The 22,220-nt window shown below is 65.5% G+C and overlaps 3 protein-coding genes across 3 annotated transcripts; 2 read left to right on the top strand and 1 right to left on the bottom strand.

The window, feature by feature from the left end:
• Positions 1–196: 196 nt before the first annotated feature.
• On the bottom strand, positions 197–8,716 carry CNTNAP1 (contactin associated protein 1). The gene is made up of 24 exons (XM_021532828.4): positions 8,558–8,716; positions 7,389–7,490; positions 7,020–7,213; positions 6,772–6,919; positions 6,391–6,594; positions 6,139–6,323; positions 5,914–6,057; positions 5,319–5,580; positions 5,092–5,241; positions 4,853–5,024; positions 4,658–4,764; positions 4,433–4,552; positions 4,084–4,287; positions 3,837–3,993; positions 3,570–3,697; positions 3,289–3,456; positions 2,994–3,212; positions 2,668–2,907; positions 2,357–2,593; positions 2,053–2,180; positions 1,849–1,942; positions 1,508–1,741; positions 1,338–1,385; positions 197–1,252 (listed from the first exon to the last, which is right to left on the bottom strand). The coding sequence occupies exons 1-24, from the start codon at positions 8,634–8,636 to the stop codon at positions 1,062–1,064; spliced, it is 3,915 nt and encodes a 1,304-aa protein (XP_021388503.3). The 5' UTR covers positions 8,637–8,716; the 3' UTR covers positions 197–1,061.
• Positions 8,717–10,420: 1,704 nt separating this feature from the next.
• Positions 10,421–12,922, top strand: CCR10 (C-C motif chemokine receptor 10). The gene is made up of 2 exons (XM_085561946.1): positions 10,421–10,797; positions 11,721–12,922. Exons 1-2 carry the CDS (start codon positions 10,543–10,545, stop codon positions 12,801–12,803), a joined length of 1,338 nt encoding a protein of 445 aa, XP_085418072.1. The 5' UTR covers positions 10,421–10,542; the 3' UTR covers positions 12,804–12,922.
• Positions 12,923–15,039: 2,117 nt separating this feature from the next.
• Positions 15,040–21,959, top strand: PLEKHH3 (pleckstrin homology, MyTH4 and FERM domain containing H3). Its single transcript, XM_031507070.3, has 13 exons — positions 15,040–15,293; positions 17,148–17,203; positions 17,856–17,944; positions 18,070–18,264; positions 18,445–18,602; positions 18,761–18,884; positions 19,081–19,378; positions 19,480–19,687; positions 19,912–20,048; positions 20,166–20,286; positions 20,361–20,810; positions 20,884–21,075; positions 21,156–21,959. The coding sequence occupies exons 1-13, from the start codon at positions 15,141–15,143 to the stop codon at positions 21,336–21,338; spliced, it is 2,364 nt and encodes a 787-aa protein (XP_031362930.2). The 5' UTR covers positions 15,040–15,140; the 3' UTR covers positions 21,339–21,959.
• Positions 21,960–22,220: the final 261 nt, after the last annotated feature.

The following is a 22,220-nucleotide window of genomic DNA, read 5'->3' as shown; positions in this document are numbered from 1 at the left end:
GTGGGGAGAGCAGGACATGATGTGTGTGTGCAGAAGCAGCTGAGCTGCCTCTAGCCCCAGCTCACTACACTCTGCATCTCACTCGGGGACCAGGAATTGCTGTTGTCAATGTGGTGCCTCCCTTGGTGCAGGATGAGCCGGGGTGGGAGGAGAGGATCTGCCCAGGCTGCCAAGGTGAAGGCTGGGGAGTGTCAAATGCCATCATTCTGCCTTTATTTGATTATCTTCACATCTCATTCAAAAGAACAGACTTTTTAAAAATAAAGTGCCCAGTGGAGCCAGGCCTTTGGGTAGATAAATGCATTTCTGTAACATTGTCTTACCACAACACAGCAAGTGAACAGGAGCTTTCCCTGGGCTGGAGGTAATTGGCAGGACTGGCACTTCGTACAGAGAAGTAGCAAACTACAGACCACGTACCACGACACGCGGGGCGTCACGCCCGCGGGAGCTTCCGTTTGGTTTTTTATACAAACCGAGAGAATAAAAAAACCAGAGTGTAGTAGAATATCCAGCAACAAAAATGGTAGAAAGGATCTGTACCTGATCTTATGAAAGCAGCATCTCAGCAAGGTGCGGTGGCGGCATGCGCGGTGCCGGTGTGGAGTATTGCTTGGCAGCCCGGCGGAGCGGGGCCGGCGCTCGTGGCTCTGCGCGGTGCTGGCGAAGCGAGCAAAGCAGCGGGTCATCTATGCGGGCAGCACTAACGGGCGGCAGCAGCTGGGTGCCCCCGGCCAGAGGGAGGGTGGGCACCAGGCCTGGGGCTCCCCGACAGAGGCCAGGCAGGATTTGGCAGCTGTAGAGGCAGCAGCCTGCCTCTGGCATAGGGGCTGTCGGCCTATCCGGGTGAGCGAGGCTGGGGCTCGGCGGATCCTGGCCGCACTCCGGGGCCGGTCGGTGGCGGCCGTGGGGAAGAGGTGGCGGTCGCTCCGGTCCGGTCAGTCTCAAGGCGGGTGTTGGCAGTTCAGGTGTGCTCGGCCTTTTGGTCCCGCGACGCTCGCTCATTCCCGGGCAGCTCCCGGGGCTGTGGGGGCTGTGAGCCCGTCCCACCCCCGGCCCCACTAGTCCCCTCTCGGCTCCTCCAGGATCTGGGGCAGGTTCTGTTCCTTGCGTGCCGATGGCGGTTTGGTCGCACCGCCGTAATCCTGGATGGCCTTGGGCTCGTTGGTGTGGTAAGAGCCCTTGTAGCGGTGGTGGTAGAAGTAGAGCAGCACCAGCAACCCTGCCAGCAGCAGGAGCAGGAAGATCACGACTGCGGGGAAGAGACAGCAGTGAGGGATTGGGGAGGGGCCACAGGGCCGTGCTAGCGTGAAATACCAGCCAGAGGCTTCACTTACACCCAATGATGATCCCAGTCCAGCCGTCGTCGTGCACATGGGGGAACTCTGCAGAGACAAAATAGGCAGCTGAGACCAGGCTGCAGCAAGGTCTCATGCTGGAGCTTCCCTTCTGCAGCTGGTGCTTGACGAGGGCTCCATCCCCGCCAGGGTCCCACCACAGCACCCACCTGTGGCCATGTACCAGGGGTCCATCTCAGGAGGGATGAGGATGGTGCTGAGGGGGAGCATTGAGGCACAGCTCGACTCCACCAGTTCTCCCCGGATGCTGTAGGGCCGCAGGGGACTGGTGGGGTGGAAGATGGCTTTGAGGGGCACGAGGGTGTTGAATTTCACCCCTGAGAGGCAGCCTGAGAAGCCAGGTGTGTTGTAGCGCTGGATCTCGGGGTCAATCACGCCAGTCTCTGTAGGGCCACAGAAGGAGATTACTCACCTTCTCAGAGGGCAAGGGCCATGCTGTGCAGAGGACACCCCAACATGGGATCCCAGCTGAGGGCAGGACCCAGCTCACCCATCACACGACCCAGGTACAGGTTTTTGGGTGAGTCCAGCTTGCTGTCCACAAATAGGGAAAACTGCTGCTCCATGATGGGGAGATAGTCCACCTGGGAGGTAGGTGCACAGCATCAGTGCCCACAGAATCACCCTGCCCATGCCCTCTCCCAGCCTGACCTGAAGCCCCCAGGCCCCACTGGGAGGGTGTCCCAGCCCAAACCTGGGTGTAGAGTGTGCGGTGCAGGCGGGTGATGTTGACACGGTGGGGCCGCCCGTCCGTCACTGGCTTGTTGGTGAGAGTGAAGACATAGGGGCTGGTGCCCAGCTGGTAGCGCAGCTGTAGGCTCCCTGTGGGCAGCACAGGGCTGTCAGCAGGGCTGAACCTCTCAGTGGGCACATTCAGCCCATCTATAGGCTTGGAAAGTGGCATCCACAGAGAGGAGCATCATGTGGAGCCCCAGCACCAGATAGGGGTCCCCATGCAGGCTCTGGGTGAGCCCCAGGGCGGGGGACCCTGCCCTCACCATCATCCTTGATGAGCACGGCCATATAATCCTTGACAAAGGTGCTGACGTAGAGCAGCACGGCAGGTGCTGAGGTGGTGCTGAAGCTGAAGCTGACCTCCTCGCTGGTGAGGTTGTAGCCAGGCAGGGGCTGCCAGGGGCTGCTCACAATGCTGGCAAACTCGCGGGCGGCGTACAGCGACATGGGCAGGATGTTGTACCGCACCCAGGTGCCCTCCTCGAAGTACCCACCGATGTCTGTGGGAGAGTCTCCGGGGTGAGGGGAGCGCCGGCTCCTCGGCCCCTCCCACCCGCAGAGCGCTGCCACTCACCGTGGTTGCAGAAGGGCCCGGTGAAGGCCGAGATGCTGCAGTTGCAGGTGTAGTGGCTGTAGCGCTCGACACAGAGCCCGCTGTTCTGGCAGGGCACCGGCGGGTCCTGGCAGTAGCCGGTGCAGTTGACCCGCACACCCTCGGTCTCGTTGGCTTTGCCCTCCAGGTTGAGCGTCACCCCGTTCATCCGCAGTGCCCGCAGGCACCCCAAGAACGGGCGCATCTTGTGCTCTGCTGCGCCTGCAGCGGGGCCAAGACTGAGTGCCCTGTGGGGCGTGTGGCACGTGGGGACCTGGAGGTGCAGGGATGTGGCCAGGGGCTCTCACCGACGTAGAGGGGCCTGTCAAATTCCAGGCGGACGAAGCTCTGTGGGGGGAATGGCCGCACCACCCAGGGCAGCTTGTCCACCCGCAGCCGTGCCAGCTTGACGTTGAGCTCAGCCTTCACCTGGTGCCACTCATCGTCGTTCCAGGGTACCACCGACCGCACCGTCAGGTTCTCATCCCCATTCCCAATGTCAAATATAAATGCCACGTCCCTAGTGGCTGCAAGGACATGGTGCTGAGAAGAGGCCCCAGCCCTTCTGCCCCCAACAGCCCTGCACCCTCTGCCCCCCCGTACTGTTCAGCTCAATGCGGATGTAGTTTCGGTAGCCTGGGTTCTCCAGGAAGACTCCAGACTGGGCAGTGGTCTTGAAGTAGAAGGAGATGTCAAGGCTGTGGTTGGCTTGGAAGATGGGGAAGATCAGGGCTGCACCCCTGTTGAAGGAGACGGTGTTCCAGGTGTTGCCTGTGGGGAACAGGAGGGGCAGTGAGGGATGGACAGTGTCCCTCCATGTGGGACACCACAGGCAGGTGTAGGCACTCTGCAGGCAGGGGATGTTCTGTGGAACGGTCACTTACGGTCTCCATAGCACCGTAGGGGCCCCAGCACGAACTGGGCTTCAGAGCCAGTGCGGTTGGTGTCTCCAACTACAACCTGGGTGACGGGCAGGTGGTCCACAAAGGTCAGCAGACCCTTGTCTGTCCTCCTGCAAATGTGAGTGCATCAGAGGGGCCATGAGGTGTTTCTGTCCCTTCGCCAGCCCGCAGCCCTGTTACCCCAGTCTGTGCCCCCCATGACTGCAGTCCTCACCCCACAGCTCCTGTTCCACATCTGCCAGCACTCACCAAATTGCATGGTCGGCATCACAGTTGCAGAAGTACTGGGGGTCAGCACAGTTCTTCTCCAGCCCGCAGGCGCAGCGCTGGATGCCCGGGCGTGAGCCCCCCCAGTAGTAGTGCCGCTCATCATTCCGACCCATCCAGAAGCTGAAGGGCAGCCCGGCTGCAGGCACAGAGGAGGGTCAGGACACTGTTCTGTGTCACAGCCCTGCAGCGCAGCCATGCAGCACCAAACCCCTTCCCTGGCACTCACAGGGGGTGTTGAGCAGGCGAGAGTTGTAGCAGTGGAGCTCAATGCGCTGCTCGCAGTACTCAGAGGCATTGGCCAGGGCTGAGACCTCAGCCCAGGAGGCGTTCCAGTAGTCCACGGCCCCCAGGTAGGGCTGGTCCACACTGGAGCCCGTCACCCGCGTAGCGTAGTGACGGTTGTGCCGGATGATGGTCCACGCTCGGTCCTCTGCAGTGAAAGGGGAGCTTTAGGACTTGACCTCTAGGACACCCCCGCTCCCTCTATCCTGTTCCAGCTCCAATACACAGGCAAGGATTGGTTCCCAGGGTGATGCCAGAGACAGAGGTCCCCTCTGCCCTGCTGCTACCCCCACCTCGGATGTCACAGTACACCGTGAAGGGCTTGAGTGGCCCACTGCCATCAGGGTCGATGGTGTAGTTGCCCGAGGTCTTCCCGCTGACCCGGTAAGCATCACATGTTTCCTTGTAAAGGGCTGGAAGAGAAGAATGGGGTGGAGGTCAGTGCAAGGAAGGCACCAGGCAGGAGTAGGAGCTGCAGGTGCCCCTACTGTCCCTGACGCACGAGGCTCCAAACTCACATTTGTGGCAGGTCTCCCCCTTGTACCCTGTCAGGTCACAGATGCACATGAAGTCATCCCAGGACTGGATACAGCGGCTGTCATGCTCACACAGGTTGGGTGTGCACCTGAGGACACAGAGGGCTCCTGTCCCAGCACCAGCAGACCTCCCCAATGCCCCCCACTCCCAGGCACCACCCTCATCCTGGTCAATACCTGTCTGTGATCCCACAGACGTTGAAGAACACGTTGTGGTACTGCGCCAGCCGTTGCAGTGTCAGCAGCTCCACGTCCACGGGCTGCATGTCTACATTCAGCATCTGCAGGCAGCCGTGGAAAGCTGTCTGGTTTGACCGGCAGCCAGTGACTGAGGCTGGCTTGGGGCAGCCTGCAAGACAGATGGGGGTGAGCAGCCCTCAGGCACCCATTGCCCCGGACCCCGCCCTGCTGCCCACCTCCAAAGAAGTACTGGCTGCCAGTGCGTAGCTGGAAGGGGTGGGCCACCCGAAACTCGGCACCATCATCATCATCAATGGTCACCACAGCTGAGCCCTCCCGTGCCACCAGGTGCACCGAGTGCCAGAAGCCATCATTCAGGCGATGCCCTGTGCAGAGAGGAAGGTGCATGGGACGCTCCACTGCCAGACTGGCCCCCCAGCCTCACGCTGGCTCCCCAGCCCACCTGCAGCAAACTCCAGCTTCTTCTTGCCAGGCTGGGCGATGGAGACATTGATCTGCCCCTCACTTAGCACCATCTCAAGGGAGCCCAGGCGGTCAGCAAAGCCAGTGTAGAGCAGGAGGCCAACAGTGTCCCAGGAGCGGAAGCGGAAGCTGACAGCCAGGCGGTTCCTCCGTGGGATCCCTGGCACTTGCACGTAGTTGTTGATGCCAGCGAAGGTGATGGGGCTGGTCAGCTGGTCCTGGCAGTAGTGGCCCACTTTGCCCTGGGAGTGACCATGGGAGGGGTGAGGAAGGGATTGTTCCCATAGAGGGGAGGCCCTCTCATCCCCACAGTCCTGGCCTCAGTCGTGCCCAATTGATCCCAATGCCTGGCAGAGCCAGGCGGGCGCCCCAGGCCAGGGACAACCTTGCACGGTCAATCCAGCGCCGCTTGGCTGAGCACGGCCGCTGCCCAGCCCCGTGTCACCCTGCAGCAGGCAGGGAGCCCTGCCCCAGGGAAGGGGTTACCCCCCAGTGGGGCTAAGGACAGCCAGGAAAGGGGTGCCCCCACAGCAGGGAGAGAGCTCCCAGAGTAGGGGCCACCCCCCAGGCTGGACCTCAAAGCGAATGTTGGACCGCCGGTGCCGGGCCAGTTCAGCGACGTTGACCCCGTTGAACATGATGTTCTCCACACAGCCCCGGAAGTTCTGCCGGTAGGTGAGGTGCTGCTTGTCGTGGTCGATCACCCCTCCAAAGAATACCTGGGAGGCAGAGAGAAGGTGTCAACCCCTCTCTGGAGGACACCATCAACATCCTGGCAGCCCCCTGCCCAGTGCACCCACCTCAGTTTCGAGGTCAAGCTGGTCAAAGGTGCCACGGCAGCGGAAGCGCTTGACCTCCCCGTCCAGCGTCAGGTTGACGTAGTGGCCGAGACGCTCAATGTGCAATGAGTGCCAGTGCTGGTCATCCAGGAGGCTGCCCACCGCCACCGTTGTGTGGCCCTCGCTGGCGTGCAGTGGGCTGCTGCCTGGGGAGGACCAGCATCAGCCGGTGGCCCCCTGGCCCCACGCCCCCAGCCCCTGGCCCCGGCTCACCTAAGCTGATGTGCAGGAGGAGCTGGGCCTGTTTGAGCTCCACTGTGATGTAGTCACCCTGTGAGCCCTCCCCATGCATCAGCACCCCATCCTGCTCCAGTGTCTTGAAGTTGAAGGAGATGTCATCCTCGAAGGTACTGACCCTCCTGGCTCGGAAACGGTAGGAGATGGCATCATCCCCATCAAAGTAGAGCACATGGGACCCTGGGGAGAGCAAAGCAGCCCCACCCACGTCAGTGCCTGCAGCAGCAGGTGCCCTGGCACAGGGCTCTGCCATGGCTGCAAACTGTTTGGGCACAACCCCCTCTGAGAGTTTTCCAGGTGTGCCAGAGCCAGCATTCCACCACGCAGGGCTGCAGGAGCCCCCGGCCAGGTACTCACGGTAGGGGCAGCCATAGAGGCCCAGGCGCAGTCCAATCTTCCCACGTGGGTTCCAGGCCACAGGAATGATGCGAATGTATCGTGCAAGGATGGGGTAATGCAGGTCATGCCGCACCACCCCGCTCTCATTCACGTTCCCAAAGAATGTCTGAGGATGAAGGGTCACTGTCAACACCTTATTCCAAGTCAGGGGTCTCTACCCACCTCAGAGAGCCCCCTCCCACAGGGAACCCTGGGCTCCCCCGTACCCAGTTGCTGCCCTGCTGGAAGAAGGGTTTCCAGCTCGTAGGGTGGTCTCCATAGAGCACAATGTAGCGTGTGAGCCAGTCATAGGTATTGAAGGTTCCCTGCGTGGCCACTGCGTTGATCCGGTGCTTTTTCATCAGGTCGATCTGGAGCCAGGGCTGCTTGTCCGCAGGGTCGGGGGACCAGCCGCTGGTGCCTGCGGGGGGAGCAGCTCAGCGGCTCGGCTCTCGACGGAGCGGCGGCTGCTTGCTCGGCCCCACCACAGCACCTGACTGGACCCCTCAGCCCCGCGAGAGGCAAAACCCGGCCAGGGACACCCCCTGCCCACCTCCCCTGCCCCACCTGCATCCCAGTCCAGCGGGGGGACTCACTGTGCAGACGGGCGAAGCTGGCCGAGTAGAAGATGCTGTATCTGGAGGAGGCACCGATGGAGTAGGAGTAAAGGGGAGCAACGAGCTCATCATAGCAGGGTCCTGAGGGGAGAATGGAGTTGGGGGCGGCCTCGGAGCACTGAGCTGGGCAGTGCCCCTGTGGGAGCTCCCCAGCCCTGCGGACCCTGAGGGCTCTGGGGACCCGCGGCTCCCGCGGGCCGGCGGAGCGGCGGGCCCGCTTTGCTCTCCCCTCCCACTGCAGCGGAGCTGACACACCTCTGCGGGCCCCGGCGCCGGCACCAGCCGCCTCTGCACTGACGTGGGCGACGGGACCCCCGCTCTGCCCCGCCCCGGGGGGAACGATCCCGAGTGGGATCCCGGGGGATCCCGTGCAAACCCACGCGGCACTGGCAAAAGACCCTTCGGAGGGGCCGGGGTCCCGAACCGCTTTCGGGGTCTCCTAAGAGGTCAGAGAGAGCCTGGGGCGCTCAGGAGCATCCCAAGCTCTCACTGTAGGAAGCGTGCTGCATCAACCCCCAGTCCACCGCCCGCCGACATCCCCTGTACCATGACCCCCGCCTCGATTGCCCGGCCCCGAGGAAGGGACTCCGGGCGCCGGCTCAAGGGGCCACGGGGAGCTGCCTGTGCGACCAGAGCCTCGCCGATTTCCGTTCCCGAGCGGCTGTCCCCAGCCCCGGTATGGGGTCGGGCCCAGCGCAGCCCCGCGGCGGGGCCAGCCCGGCGGGCGGCGGCGCTGGCCGAGGTGCTGGCGGAGCCCGGCAAGTCCCGCGGGGCGGCCCCGCTCTCCTCGGCATCCCGGGGCATCCCGGGGCATCCCCGCATCCTCGGGGCGTTCCGGTTGTCCCGGGTCCCCAGAGGCTGCGGCCAGGCGCGGGGCCGCTGCCGGCGGGGGGGCTGCGGCGGGGCCGCCCCGGGCGGGGCGCGGTCGGCGGGAGAGCCCGGGCTCCCGTGTCCGGCGGTGACCTTGGGAACGATGCGAATAGGGGCAGCGGAGGATACCGAGGGATGCCGGGGTTGCCCGGGGAAGAAGAAGGGGGGACGCCCGAGAGAACGGAGGATGCGGGGACTGCTCGGGGATGCGGGGACGGGGCGGCGGGCGCGGTCCCGCAGTGCGGAGCGGCCGCTTCCGGGACTGCGGCCCCACTTACGTGCGAGGCAGCCGGGACCGGGGCGCAGGAAGCCGGCACAGGCGGCGAGCAGGAGCCCGAGGAGGCGGCGGGCGCCCATGCTGCGCGCCCCGAGCGCCCTCGGCGCCGCCGCTCCCGGTGCTGCAGCCGCGCGGCGGAGCGGGGCCGGCGGCTCCGCCCACGGGGCGGGGGGGAAGCCGGGCCGGACCGGGAGCGGCGCAGAGTCCCGGCCACCCCCGCCCCCGGGAGATGCTCCGCCCGGGAGCTCGATTTCCCCGCTCCTCGGCACGGCGAGCCGCGGCGGGCTGCACCGGGACGCGGCTCCTGTGGGTGCGGGTACGGAGCTCCCCGGGCGGCCCCGGTCGCTTCCTCGGCGGTGCCTGGTGCTCGCCGCTCCCCGAGCCTCCCCTGCTCCTGCAGCCCCGCGCAGGGGGGGTCGGAGCGCTTCCCGCAGCAGATGTGGCGTGGCGGCGGTTTGTAATCAAGCCGTGGATTAAAGCCTGCAGGTCTCGGGGTCGCTGCTCTCTCCAGCGGTGCAGGAGAAGGGATTTAGTTTGTATCTGCTCTCAACCACCCCCAGACGCCCACAGAGGGGTTGGGGGGGCTGGTGCCCGCGTGTCCTACATACACCTACAGACCCGCGGTGCTCCGTGTCCCCTGGCCCCGCAGGAGCAGACCTGCTGTCCCAGCGGCCTCCAGCAGTCCCGGAGACAGAGATGCCCCAGGAGCTGCTGGCTCCAAGCAGGAGCAGGGCCAGGCTGTGCCCAGGGGCAGCATGTGCCAGGCCTGGCTGCCGCGGGCAGAGCAGCACCGTCAGCCGGGGCAGCCGGTGCCAAGGCTCCTCCCTGCCCGGGCAGAGCCCAGGCCGGGCTGGGGAGTGAGAGAGAATAGAAAGCCCCAGGTGTGGCAGGGATGTGGGACACCTGGCAGTACACCAGGAGCTGGAACTGTATGCTGGGAACATTGGCAGCTTCCCTCCTGTCCCCCAGACCCTGGCAGTGCCTGCAGATCCATCCCCAGGACAGGCACAGCCCACCTGGCCTTATCCTGACACCCCGGGGGGCTGCCTGTTCTGGCCACAGCCCCACGTCCTGACCCTGTGCTGGGTCAGTTCCCTGACAGCCCCAACAGGGACATGGAGAATCCCTGCTCTGCACCCACAGCTGGCTGTAGGGCCAGCACTGATCCCAGGACCCTCCTCCCTCTTCTTCCCCCAAGATGCAGGATGCAGGAAGGCACCCCCAGAAGCAGCACAGGGCAGAGATCTGCAGTTAGCATCCCTGCACTGCAGAAAGAGCAGGAGAGGGGGAAGAGAACCTCCAGCAAAGAGTCCTGGGGACACCCTGGAGGCTGGGGGCACCTGTCCTGGCTGCTCTTCATCGAGGGTGCAGCAGCTCCACAGCCCCACAGCGAGCACCCAGGATCCTGTACCGTCTGGAGGCAGCAGGAGGGCCGAGGGCAGAGTGGAGATAAGCCATGGCAAAGACAGCTGCAGCTGGGAGAAAGGGGGATTGAGGGATTATGGCCAGGAGCCCATTAAAGCTGGGGATCAATTTTCTCCCTCCTGAGGAGAGGAAATGGGGCCTCTGCCCCACAGGAACTAATCTGCTTTTTTAATGAGGAGCTGGGAATTTTGTTGTCAACAACCAGCAACACGCCTGCCCAGCACTGTGGGGATGCAGTACCAGGTTGGGACCCCTGGGTTCATGGTATGCCCTGCACCAACAGCCACCCCAGCTTCTGGAACCACCATGTTTGCCATGAGGAGAAGACAACCCTAGACCAGACAAGGCTCTGCCAATCCTGTTGGAGGAGCACCCTGCCTGTGCCCAGCTCAGTGCCAGCCCACAGCTGCCCCCACTCCATTCATTGGCCCCATTCCTTCTGGTCCTGCAGAAGCCAACAACAGCCCTGGGGTAGGCTGGAGTTTCCTGCAGGTGCTGGATGCCCTCATCCAGACCCTGCTCCCCTGGCTGGGTGCTCCTGGGTTTGGCCTGCACACCCACATGACAGAGACTGAGCAGAGCTGCTATTTCTGTCCCCAGCATGCACAAGTAAAAGATGCACCAAATAAAAAATTCATTTCCAGCTCCAATGTGGTGTCACACCTGCCACCTTCGTCCCCAGGGCTGGGTCTGCTCTGCACGGTTCTCGGTATCAGGAACAGCACGTGGTCAAACCACAGGTCACAGAGCCTGAGACACCAACAGCTTCAGACCCACCGGCCAGGGGAAAGGATCTGCTGTGCAATGACAGAGCAGGTGAGGGGGCTGCAGGGCGAGGGGTTTGATGGGAGCCAGGCAGGACCCCCCCATCACTGGCTTTTCTTAGTGTTTAAGTAGTTCTCTTGTGAGTCCTGTGGGTTTAGACTGGGGAATCAGGGCAGTGCTTGGTGCTCCAGGCCCCTGGGGCCCTGGGCAGGAAAGGGGCTAGAGGAGCTGCTGGAGAGTCAGCCTGCTCTGGCACTGGGTTCTGATCCCACCTGCGGCCCCAGAGCAGTTGAGGGGCCCAAGCCCAGCTGCCTGGGTTCACTGACAGGGGCCAGAGTGAAATTGCTGTTATGAGGCTACTGCGAGTCAGAGAGTGTCAGATCTGCAGATCAGTGGGGTCCCAACTGAGCAGTGCCAGGCTGCAGCACTGTCCCACTGCCCCAGAGCAGGGCTGAGCAGCTGGGGGGTGGGAGCACTGTGCTCAGCTGCCTGCAAGCTGGGAGCTCCCCATCTGGGAGCAGGACTGGGCAGTGCCTACACTGGGATCCCCAGGGTGGTGCGTGGGGGCTTTGGGCACCTGAGGATGCTGGTGTGGATCCCCAAGACTCAACTGCCCAGGGCTGGGGCCGTAGGCTGGGTGCTGAGCCCTGGAGCAGATCCCGGGTACGTGCAGGGTTAGTTTGTGGGACACGGTGCTGTGCTAGGGACACCGTGGCTGGGCTCATGTCCCTCCACCAGCTCTGCATTGCAGATGGCTGCTCAGGAAGTATGTGGTTGCTCTTGCAACTGAGCACATCAAAACTCCTGCTGCTGCGGGGTGGGTGTGAGACAAAAACAAACCCCACATGTAGGGCCAGGGACCAGGGGCCGCGGCACATCCAGGCTGGGTGGAGAAGGGCTTCCCTGGGTGTGGTTTCACCTCGTGGCCGGGCCACCCCTGCCGAGCCCTCCTCACTCAGCCTCCCTCTGCACAGGTGACTCCCAGCCCCGTCTCAACAGAGCTGATGGCCACCACTGAGTTCTTCCCTTGGGAGGACGAGTACTCGGGCGAGGTCAGCATGTTGCCTGAGCTCTGTGAGAAGCAGGGAGTACAGGGCTTTGCCCGCACCTTCCAGCCTGCCGTGTACCTGCTGTTCTTGCTGCTGGGCATAGTGGGGAACGGGCTGGTGCTGCTCACACACACCCGCTACCGCCAGGCACACAGCATCACCGATGTCTGCCTCCTGCACCTCGCTCTGTCCGACCTCCTGCTGCTCCTGACGCTGCCCTTCGCCATCACTGACGCGCTGCTGGGCTGGTCCCCAGGCACAGCCGCCTGCAAGGTGCTGCAAGGTCTCCATGCCCTCAACTTCTACAGCGGCTTCCTGCTCCTCACGGGCATCAGCGCGGATCGCTATGTGGCCATCGTGCGGGCGCCGGCTGCTTACCGCCTGCGCCCACGAGCTCGCCGCCTGGGCTGGCTGGCGGCGGGGCTGGCCTGGCTGCTGGCCACGCTGCTAGCCCTGCCCCAATTCATCTACAGCCAGGCAGAGCAGCACCAGGATCTCCGGCTCTGCCGTGTCGTTTTCCCCCGTGTGGTCTCCCGGGCAGCCCGGGGAGCCACCAACCTGCTGCAGGTGGTGCTCAGCTTCGCGGTGCCCTTGCTGGTGATGGCGAGCTGCTACGCGGCTGTGGCACGGACACTGCTGGCGGCCCGCGGTGCCCAGCCCCAGCGGGCGCTGCGGGTGCTGCTGGCCCTCGTGCTCGTGTTTGTGGCCCTGCAGCTGCCCCACAGCCTGATGGTGCTGCTGGACGCGGCCGAGCTGCTGGCCAGCTGGGAGATGAGCTGCGCCCAGAGCCGCCGCAAGGACCTGGCGCTGCTGGTCACCGGCGGGCTGGCGTACCTGCGCTGCTGCCTCAACCCGCTGCTCTACGCCTTCCTCGGCCAGCGCTTCCGCCAGGAGCTGTGGCTGCTCGCCAGCGACGCCGGCTGCGTGGACTCCCTCGACCCGCGCTGCTCCGGCTTCTCCAGGCCCCGCCGGCGGACATCGGTCTCCAGCTCCTTGGCCGTGGTGTAGGAGCACAGTGCCCGCGGCCGGGGCACGGACCGGCGCCGCGGGGTTCGGTCCCTCCGCGGTTCCCCGGGGACAGCCCCGTCCGTGCGCAGACCTGCCGCAGCGAGCAGCGGGACGCGGGCAGCGCCCGGCAATCCGCACGGTGCCTGCACACGCCCGAGCAGAGCGGAGAGCAGCCCCGCAGCGCCTGCGTGCCCTGCGAGTGCCTCCACTGCCCGGTCCCCGCAATGCCACGCGCGATTCAGGGCAGCCCTGCAATGTCACCGCGTCGCGGGCCGGGCAATGTTCCTTCCGCGTGTTCCGGGGGTCCGGGCGGTGCCGGTGAGCCGGTTCGGCGGGTGCAACACTGGGGACAGGCAGGCAGCTGGTTCCCTCTCTCGCAATAAACACCGAACGAGTCCCGCTGGGAGAACGCAGTCTCCGTGCGGGGCGACGCCGCCCCGGGAGGTTTTGTGGGGCCGGGGCGGCTCCGTGGCCACCGGCACCGGCGGGCGATGCCTGCAGGAGGCAGCAGAAGCTCGCGCTTCCTGGTCGCCCTCCGCTCGTCCCCGGCGCTGGAGGGACAGGGCCCTGGAGAGGGGACAGCAGAGACCCCCCCCGGAAAAACCCTCCTTGGGTCCTGCACCCCAGGGCGGGGGCAGAGACACGTTTGTCTCCCCTCCTTACTCCCCCCACGAGCTGCTCTGCCACGGCACATCCCGGCCCAGAGGCTCTGCAGCACCAGGGGGCTGTGCTGGGGCTGGCCCGGCCCGGACATGTGGCGACCAACACACGACCACGGGCTAGGACATGGCGAGCACCACATGTCCCACGGGCTGGCACACGGGGACATGGGCCTGCAGCGCCGGGACAGTGCAGTGTCACACTCACCAGGCCTGGCTAAAGAAGCACTCCACGGTGCCAGGAGCAGGACCGGGCTTGGCTGTGGTGCAGCTGCTCATGGAGTCTCCCAGCAGAGCTGGGCATGCAGAGAAGCACCTCCTGGTCCTGCTGGGGCTGGAGGCTACTTCCTGTTCACCCCCTGTTCTGCCTGGGATTAGCCAGGGCTCAAGTGCAAGAAGCTATTCCAGAAGCTTCACCTACACCTGGGCCAGAAACAGGTTACTGCTGACTCAGCAGCCACAGAGGCAGGGTGATGGGCCTCTGTCCCCCACAACCCTCGGTGGGGGATCAAGAGCCAGATTCGGGCAGTTCTTGGCCAGGCAGAACAGCTGCCCCTGCTGCCCACCCAGCCTGTGGTCTCGGGTGGTCCCGTTCCAGTTCTCTGATGCCCCCACAGCTGGTGGGCTCTGCTCAATGCTTGTGCCTGGCCTGGCTGCACAGCCGGGCCCACACCAGAGGCTCAGCCCCAGGCACAATCCAGAGCAGGCTGCGTGGGAGGGGAACTGGCAGCTGGAGCTTCCTGCCGGCGCATCCCAGCACCCAGGCTCCCAGGGACGGCGGTGACCCAGCAGCTGTAGCGAAGCCAGAGCTTTAACTCCTGGTGCTTCGGGAGTGGGGCCAGGGCCTGGACGCTGCCATGGCACCCATGGCTTGAGGCTACCCCAGACCCCCTGCCACTGGGCAGAGCTCATGGATGAGCTGAGCCACACAGTTGTGGCACTGGCTGGGAGCCCACCATGAACAACTTCCACCATCTCCTTTGTGGAAAGTCGCTATGAGGGCCTGCAGGACAGGCGTGTCTGGGCATGGTGTCCCCCTGCCCACGGTGTCCCCCTGCCCACGGTGTCCTCCTGCCCCCGGTGTCCCCCTGCCCACGGTGCCCTCCTGCCCAAGCACAGGGCCCACGGTGCCCTCCTGACCACGGTGTCCCCCTGCCCACGGTGCCCTCCTGACCACGGTGTCCTCCTGCCCCCGGTGCCCTCCTGCCCGAGCACAGGGCCCACGGTGCTGCCCGCTGGCACAAACTTGGCACCACACCGGGCTGAGTCGCCATGCTGGGACGGGCGCCAGTGCTGCCGCACGCAGGAGCGGGGGCAGCGCATGATGCGGGTGCCGCGGGGCAGGGCAGGGCCCGTGCCCGGTGCCGGTGCCCACACCGGGCGCAGGCGGTGCTCAGTGACGGTGCCCCGCCAGGTGCCGAGGGTCCCCGGTGCGCCCCGCCGGTGGCAGAGCACCGGCCCCCGGCAGCCCGGCCCGCGCTGCCCCCGCCCCGCGCTGACGCAGCGGCGGCCCCGCCGCCCCGGGCGGGAGCTCCGCCCCGGGCCGCGCGCGGCGATTGGCGGCGCCCGGTGACGCGCGGCCCGGCCCGCCCGGGGCGGCGGCGGGGCCGGCGGCCGGTGCGCGGGGCGGGCCGGTCCCGTCGCGTCCCGGTGCCGTCCCGTTGGTGTCGGCGGGGCGATGCCGTTCCCCGGCGGGCTGTGGTGGCTGCTGTGCTGTCGACGGGGCTTCACGCTGCTGCGGCGGGACTACGGCGAGGCGGAGCGGGAGGCGGACGGCGAGGCCGAAGAGGAGGAGGAGGCGTCCTTCGAGCTCCGCGCTCAGGGAGACCAGGTGGGGCCGGCAGCGGCTCTGGGACGGCCACCGGGGCGAGCACAGACGGGCCGGCGGGGCGGTCCCGCGGGGTCGTTCCGGCGGGTGCGGGCAGCCGCAGCCCACGGAAGGCTCCGGGCGGGCGCGGAGGTCCCGGGCTCGCGGGGCAGGGCCGACCGTCCCGGAGCCGCTGCCGCCGGTGCTCCTGCCCGCTCCTTGGCACGGAGCTGCGCGGGGTCTGGCTGCCGTGGCAGAGCCGCGGCGGCCCGGTGCGCGGCGGGGCCCCGGGCTGTCCCGCCGGAGCGCACCGGGACTGTCCCGGGAGCACGTGCCGGGCGCGGAGAGCGGGCCTGGATCTCCCCTCTCCGGCTGCTTCCTCTCTGGAGGGAAACGGAGTGGCGGAAACCGGTGCTTCCTCCGGCCGGGCTGCGTGTGCGGCGGCTGATAGCGCGGGGCGCGGGGGCAGCTCCCGGGGCTCCGGACTGTCCCGCCGCTCTCCTGCACCGAGGGCCGTGGGGCCGAATCCCCCGGACTCGGGGGACACGGGGGTGGTGACTGCCTGCTCTCGCTTGCTGTGGCTCCTCTCCCTTGCCCACTGCGAGGGCTGCAGCACGGCTCTGGCTCTGTCGGTGCTGGCTCTGTCGGTCCCGTAGAAGCAGGTCCCTTTTTGCAGCAGTGGGACAGTGGGAAGTGGGGACCGTGACAGAGCCGCAGCTGGGTCCTCTGGGGACTGGTGGCAGTGCCAAGGGCGCAGCTACGTGAGGAAGCATCTTTGGGCTTCCCACATCCCATGGGCCACACTGGCTCCAGGCTGGCGTGGGCGACTGGTGACGCCAGCTCCCCTGAGAGCCCTTTGCTGTGGCCAGGGGGTCCTTGGAAATCCACAGTGTCAACCGCCCCTTCGTGGGAGCGTGGGAGCAGCTACCCTGGCCCTGTCGCCGCAGCTCCTCTCCTGTTTATTTATATCCCTGAGAAAGAGCCGGCTGCCACCGCTGCCTCCTCTGGACTGCTGCGAGAAACGAGGCACTGCCTCCATGCCTGCAGCCCTGAGGAGCGTGTGAGGCGAGTGGGACAGTGTCTGGAGGTGCTGGCCCTGTGCATGGCTACCCGCACTATGTGACAGGTGCCCTTAATGCCACAGGTCAGTGGCACCCGGCCCTGCCCCACAGCACAGCCATACCTGCGGCGGCTCCCCCCTCCCTGTCGCTATTTTTAGCGTCTGTCTCTTTTTCTTGGCGTTGCGTGCTCCGGCCTGTCGAGCCTCTGGCTGCCCTGTTGGGCTGCAGCTGGCAGGAGCTCCCGTGCATCTCCCAGGACAGCACTGCCGGTGCTTCCATGTCCCCGCACCCCACTCCGCTGGGCGCCCTGCCCGACCCGGTGCCTGCCTGTGCCTGGGCTCTGCCTCGTGTCCCAGCATGTGTGCCAGGGTTTGTCACGTGAGCGGCACTGTCCATGTCAAGTTGTGTGAGGAGGAACTGACCCTGTCCCACTGCAGGGCCAGGGACTTCCCAGTGCTGCGTCCCACCGCCGCGGGCAGGAAGTCAGTGGCCCCATTACAATGGGACTTTGTGCCGTAAGCGTATTACTCAGCACTGACCTTGTGCAATTCTGCACGGTATTCAGCCAGCTGGGTCAGCTGAGGACACATGGCCAGCGCGCCCGCCGGCTGCCCCCGCACCCGGGGTGCCCCAGCTGCAGCCCTGGCTCTTACCGTGGCCTTGTGGGTGCCAGGGCTCTCCTGCCCCATGGCAGCAGGATGTGAGCTTGTCTCTCTGGGCCCGGAGCTGGGTTGAGGAGGAGGCATACAGTCATGCGGGAGGATCCCAGGAATGCCAGGTAATGACCGTGGGACTGAGACGTCTCCTTCCTCCCCAGGGATCCCTGGAGGTGAGCCTGAGCCAGCCCACCCGTAGCAGCAGTGGCTCGGAGCGGTGAGTGTTCCCCTGCCCTGTGTCCCTTGTGCAGTGCTGCAGGAGCTGAGGGACTGGCATGTTGTGGGAGGTTGCCTGGTGCTGGCGTGTGCTGAACCATCCTGCCCACTGAGCCAGCACCAGGCTGTGCTGCTCTGTCAGGTAGAGCAGGGAGCGGCAGAGCCGGGACTGCCGTGCTTGTCCCCGTCCCTGGCGCATCCTCAGGCATGTCTCCATCCCCCTGCCATGCCGGATACTTGACTGCTGCAGGCTTAGCTGATGGGGCTGTGCGTGACTCTTCCTGTGCCAAGAGGCTCTGCCAGGCTGTGTCCATCAGCAGAGGCTGTGCCCTGGGGTGGTTGGTGCTGAGGAAGATGGGGTGCCGGGGCACAGGGGCCTGCTCGCTCGCTGTGCTCGCAGTACTGACGCTGCTGCCAACATTCCTTCCTGGTTGTTCATTTTCCGAATTCCTTGGCAGGGCCAAGACTGCAAACAGCTTATTTTTAGCCGGGGTCATTTGCACCCAATGACTTTGCTGTGTTCCCACCGCAGGGCTGTGGGGTGCCCAGAGCCCCTTGGGCCCCAGCTCATCCCAGCCCCGAGGCCAGCTCCCTGCTCAGGGGTTGTGTGAGACCCCCGCAGGTACCTGAGCTCAGCCCCACGTTGTCCTCAGGTCCCTGCTTGTTGCAGAGGAGATGCGCAGCCTCATCGTGGAGAAGGGCCCAGGGCCAGTGGAGGATGACCCTGACGTTCTTGTGAAAGGTGGGATTGTGCCCCAGCTGTGGCTGGTCCCATCCCAGAGGGATGAGGGGCCTGTGCAGACCCTTCCCTGTGCTGAGAAGGGGTGGGGTGGATGTCAGTGAGGGCTGAGGGTTTCCCGTTCCCAGGCTGGCTGCAGAGGGAGATGCGGGGCTGCATGAAGACCCCCTGGATCCGTCCTCGGAAGTACTGGTTCGTGCTGACGCCCGACTCCCTGGACTACTACAGCAGCAACGAGAAGGGGGCCAGGCGCCTGGGCTCCCTGGTGCTCACCAGCCTCTGCTGTGTGCTCTGGCCAGACAAGCAGCTCTACAAGGAGACGGGTGAGGTGCCCGTGCCCCTTGGCTGGGCTGCGTCTTCCCAGCACAGTCGTGCCCTGTGTTACCCTCCCAGCCCTGAGGGCCTCTTTTGCCCAGAGGAGAGGCTATGCTGAGCCCTGGGGTGCTGAGCCAGCCTGGCTGGGGTGCTGGTGGGCAGTGGGTGAGTGGGTCTGTCCCTCGCAGGCTACTGGAGCGTGACGGTGTTTGGCAGGAAGCACTGCTACCGCCTGTACACGGAGCACCTCAACGAGGCTGTACGCTGGGTGTGCGCCGTGCAGAAGGTCATTGACAGCAAAGCCCCTGTCCAAACGCCCACCCAGCTGCTCATGCGTGATGTCGAGGTGAGCCCATGGCACCGGGCTGCCCATGCCCACAGCCCTAGGCAGCGCTGGGGTGGATGTTTGGGGCCTTGCATGCCCCAGGGTGGTGGTGGGGGTCTGTGCCAGGCACTCGGCCAGGTTATCCCTCTGCAGCTGCTGCCATTGCTTTGCTCCCCCAGGAGCACAGAGACAGCCCCGAGGTTCTGGAGCAGATCTATCGCTGCAACCCCATCCTGCGCTACACCAGTGGCCCCCTCTACGCTCCCCTGCTGCCCTTCCCCTATGGCAGCCTGGACCAAAGCGGTGAGCGGAGGTGGGGGGCACAGAGCTGGGTCCCACACTCTGGGAGGGTGGCAGTGATGGCTGGGCTGGATGTTGTGCGGGACAGGCGGGCGCTGGGCTGGGGCCCGGCTGGCCCTGGGTGTGAGGACAGGGCCCAGCTGCTGGCAGGGGTCCTGGGGAGGACCACGGGGCTGTTAACCCTCATCCCATCCCACAGCCCCCGGCCCCCGCAGCTACACCACGCTGCGCGACGAGGCTGTGAAGCTCTTCAACTCGCTGCAGCAGCTGGAGTCAGAGCGGGACCCAGTGCCGCTGATGCAGGGTGTCCTGCAGACCTGCCTGGACCTGCCGCCGCTGGTGGATGAGATCTACTGCCAGCTGGTGAAGCAGACTACGGAGCCGCCGGCGCCGGGCGGGCAGGGCGACCTGCACTACTGGCAGCTCCTCACCTGCATGAGCTGCACCTTCCTGCCCTCCCCGCCTGTCCTGCGCTTCCTGCGCTTCCACCTGGACAGGTGAGTGCCAGGGGTGCCAGCTCAGGGGTGCCAGAGAGCTTGCCAGGTGCCAGGCGCCACTCAGATCAGTGCCACCCTGATCCTCCTGGCATTTCTTGCAGGACAGAGAATCGTTTCCCTGCCTCGGAGATGGCCAAGTACGCCTGTTTCATCCGGGAGGCGTTGGGAAAGACGAAGGGGAGGGAGTGCGTGCCCTCTCTGGAGGAGATCCTGGTGCTGATGCAGCGGCAAGAGATGATCTGCACAGTGCACTGCCCTGGGGCACCCGCCTGCAGTGTGGCCATCAGTTCCCACACCACAGCCCAGGAGGTGAGGGGTTACAGCTGTGCAGGGGGCTGGGGACATTTTGATGCACAGGGTTGGGTGGGCAGTGTGCCACAGCAGGTGAGCAGGGCCTCTCCCAGCTGAACCGTGGTGGAGAGGGGCTGGAGCTGTCTGCCTTTGCCCACCATGACCTATCTGTGTCCCTTTGCAGCCCTGAGTGCCGTGGCCAGGAACACGTGGTCACCATCGGTTGCCTTTGTCTCGCCCAGGTGGCCCAGGAACTTGTGTCACGCCTGGGGCTGTCCCAGAGCCCCAACCTCTTTGCGCTCTACGAGCAGTCCCGGCGACGGGAGCAGCCAGTGGGCAGTGCCACACTGCTGGCTGATGTCCTCACCAGGTTTGAAAAGTAAATGTCCTGTTCTGCTGCCTATGGAGGAGAGGGGCTGGGGAGCCACGTGTGGGAGGGGACAGATGGGTATGGGGCACATCCACAAGCTGATGGAGCCGGTCCTGTCTGCTGCAGCCTGGCTGGAGAGGACCGGGAGCAGGACCCACCATGCCGGCTCTGCTTCAAGCACTATGGCTTCCTGGACACGGACAATGTGCCACGGGACAGCCTGGAGTTTGCCCTCCTCTTTGAGCAGGTGAGTGGCACTCTGGGGTGGCCGTGCCGTGCCGTGCCGGGGTGGCCGTGCCGGCTCACCCCGCTCTCTCACAGGCGCACGAGATGGTGCTGCGGGGCTACGTGCCCACGTCGGAGGAGACGCTGCAGACGCTGGCGGCCCTGCGCCTGCAGAGTCTCAACAGCGACTTCTCCACCCACGTGCCCTTCCCGCGCCTGGAGGAGCTCTTCCCACCCCGCGTGCTGCACGCCCGCCTGTCGCCCCTGCCCCACCGGCCCCCGGCCAAGTGCCGGGGGGCCCGGCTGCGCGCAGGGCTGCTGGCCGGGGGGCTCTGGGGCCAGGCGCTGGCCAAGCAGCGAGCAGAGCGGGACCAGCGCCTGCGGGGCCGTCTGCGTGAGGAGGGGGCCAGCACCATGGCTGCCATCGTGGAGAAGTGGAAGCTGCTGCAGGGCATGGGCCGGCCCGAGGCCATGGCCGCCTACGTGGCCTTGGTGCGGGAGTGGCCTGGCTTCGGCTCCACACTCTTCGATGTCGACCTGCAAGCGGTGAGGCCCCGGCTGGGTGTGGTACAGGGGCAGCCCTGGCAGTGGACAACCCTGACACCCCTGTCCCTTGCAGAGCCCAGTGGGCCCTGGGCCCCAGCGCCTGTGGCTGGGCATCGGGGCCAAGGCGGTCTCACTCTACAAGCCGGGAGAGCCCGAGCCCTTGGACAGCTTCTGCTACGGCCGCATCTCCTCCTTTGGTGCCTCTGACAGCAGCACCTTCCGCCTCTCCGTGGAGGATCGAGACCTGCTCTTTGAGACCTCCCAGGTAAGGAGCTGCCATCCCTCCACCCTCCCCCGTCACCAAGGGTGTCCCAGCCTGACCCCCTATGCCCCCTCTGCCTGCAGGTGGATGAGATTGCCCAGCTCCTCAACACGTACCTCGCCTCTGCGGGTGCCCAGCGGCTGTCCCAGCCCCAGGAGCCTCCCACCAGTCCCCCCACTTTGGAGCCCAGTGTGCTGCCCCAGGGGCTCTGCCCTGCACCCGAGCCCTGGCAGCACCGGCCACCAGTGGGTTCCTCCCACAGCTAGCCCAGCAGCTGGTGTGGCCACGGAGGTGCTCCCATGGCCGGCGTGGGAGGGCAGCCAAGCCCGGCAGCAAGTGGCAGGTCTGTGCTGGCCCCCAGCTGCTCCAGAGAGCAGGGGGCCAGGGGGTCGTGCTCCCCCACTGCCATTGCCTTTCTGGCTATTCCCTTAATTTATTTTGAGACGCCTGTGCTCCCCACGTCTCCCAGCACTTTCCCTGGCGGGCAGCTGCCCCCAGGCCTGTCCCCGTCCCCTATACCCTGGTGCCTTTGCCTCCAGCACTTGTGTTGCCTGGCCACTCTGCTCATGCCCCGGGCAGAGCAGAGGGTACCAGGCAGTAGTGCTGTGCCATCATCTGTCTGTCCGTCCTCTGGACCCACCCCTTCTGGAAAGCTGCGGGCGGCTTTTGGCCAAGCTGCCCTGGGGACCCACGGGCTCCTCCTGCACGAGTGGCTGGGCTCTGCGGTGGCCCTGTGGCCAGGTTTATGTCACAGGGGTGGCTGGTGAAGTGGCAGCTGGTACGGCTGGGGCTTGGCCCCTCAGTGTTGCCTCTGTAGAGTTTGTTGGTTCTGTCTTGGGATGGGGGGGGTTGGTTGGTTGTTTTTCTAAATAAATGCACAAAGGAAAGGCTGGGCCTCCTGTCCTGGAGCGTGGGCTGACAGCGGGAGGCTGGGACAGTCGGATCCCTGGGGCAGCTAGGGCAGCAGGGCCCGGGACAGGCAGCGGGGAGGAGCAGCACAGTGTGTCCCTGGGGGCAGGGACTGCTGTCCCTCTGGTCATTGCCAGGCGACCTTTGGCATTTCACCAAGAGCACAGGCAGCTCCAGCTCCCCGGCAGCCCCTGGCACTGGCTGCCCCGGCGGGGGGAACTGCCCCAGCCACGGGGGCC

This window comes from Lonchura striata, chromosome 27 (genome assembly GCF_050655825.1).
Source record: "Lonchura striata isolate lonStrDom1 chromosome 27, ASM5065582v1, whole genome shotgun sequence".
NCBI classification, from domain to species: Eukaryota; Metazoa; Chordata; class Aves; order Passeriformes; family Estrildidae; genus Lonchura; species Lonchura striata.
Note: the sequence above shows the minus strand (reverse complement) of the source record. Positions and strands in the feature narration are given on the sequence as shown.

Bases quoted from the DNA above. Each gene is read 5' to 3' on its own strand.
- CNTNAP1 (XM_021532828.4), bottom strand. From the start codon at position 8,636: ATGGGCGCCCGCCGCCTCCTCGGGCTCCTGCTCGCCGCCTGTGCCGGC. The intron at 4,288-4,432 runs GTGGGGGTAGCA...CTTTCACTGCAG, and splicing joins GGTGTACTGTGACATCCGAG to AGGACCGAGCGTGGACCATC. The intron at 1,742-1,848 runs GTGAGCTGGGTC...GTGGCCCTACAG, and splicing joins GTACCTGGGTCGTGTGATGG to AGACTGGCGTGATTGACCCC.
- CCR10 (XM_085561946.1), top strand. From the start codon at position 10,543: ATGACAGAGACTGAGCAGAGCTGCTATTTCTGTCCCCAGCATGCACAA. The intron at 10,798-11,720 runs GTGAGGGGGCTG...CCCTCTGCACAG, and splicing joins GCTGTGCAATGACAGAGCAG to GTGACTCCCAGCCCCGTCTC.
- PLEKHH3 (XM_031507070.3), top strand. From the start codon at position 15,141: ATGCCGTTCCCCGGCGGGCTGTGGTGGCTGCTGTGCTGTCGACGGGGC. The intron at 20,049-20,165 runs GTAAATGTCCTG...TGTCTGCTGCAG, and splicing joins GTCCTCACCAGGTTTGAAAA to CCTGGCTGGAGAGGACCGGG. The intron at 20,287-20,360 runs GTGAGTGGCACT...GCTCTCTCACAG, and splicing joins TTGCCCTCCTCTTTGAGCAG to GCGCACGAGATGGTGCTGCG.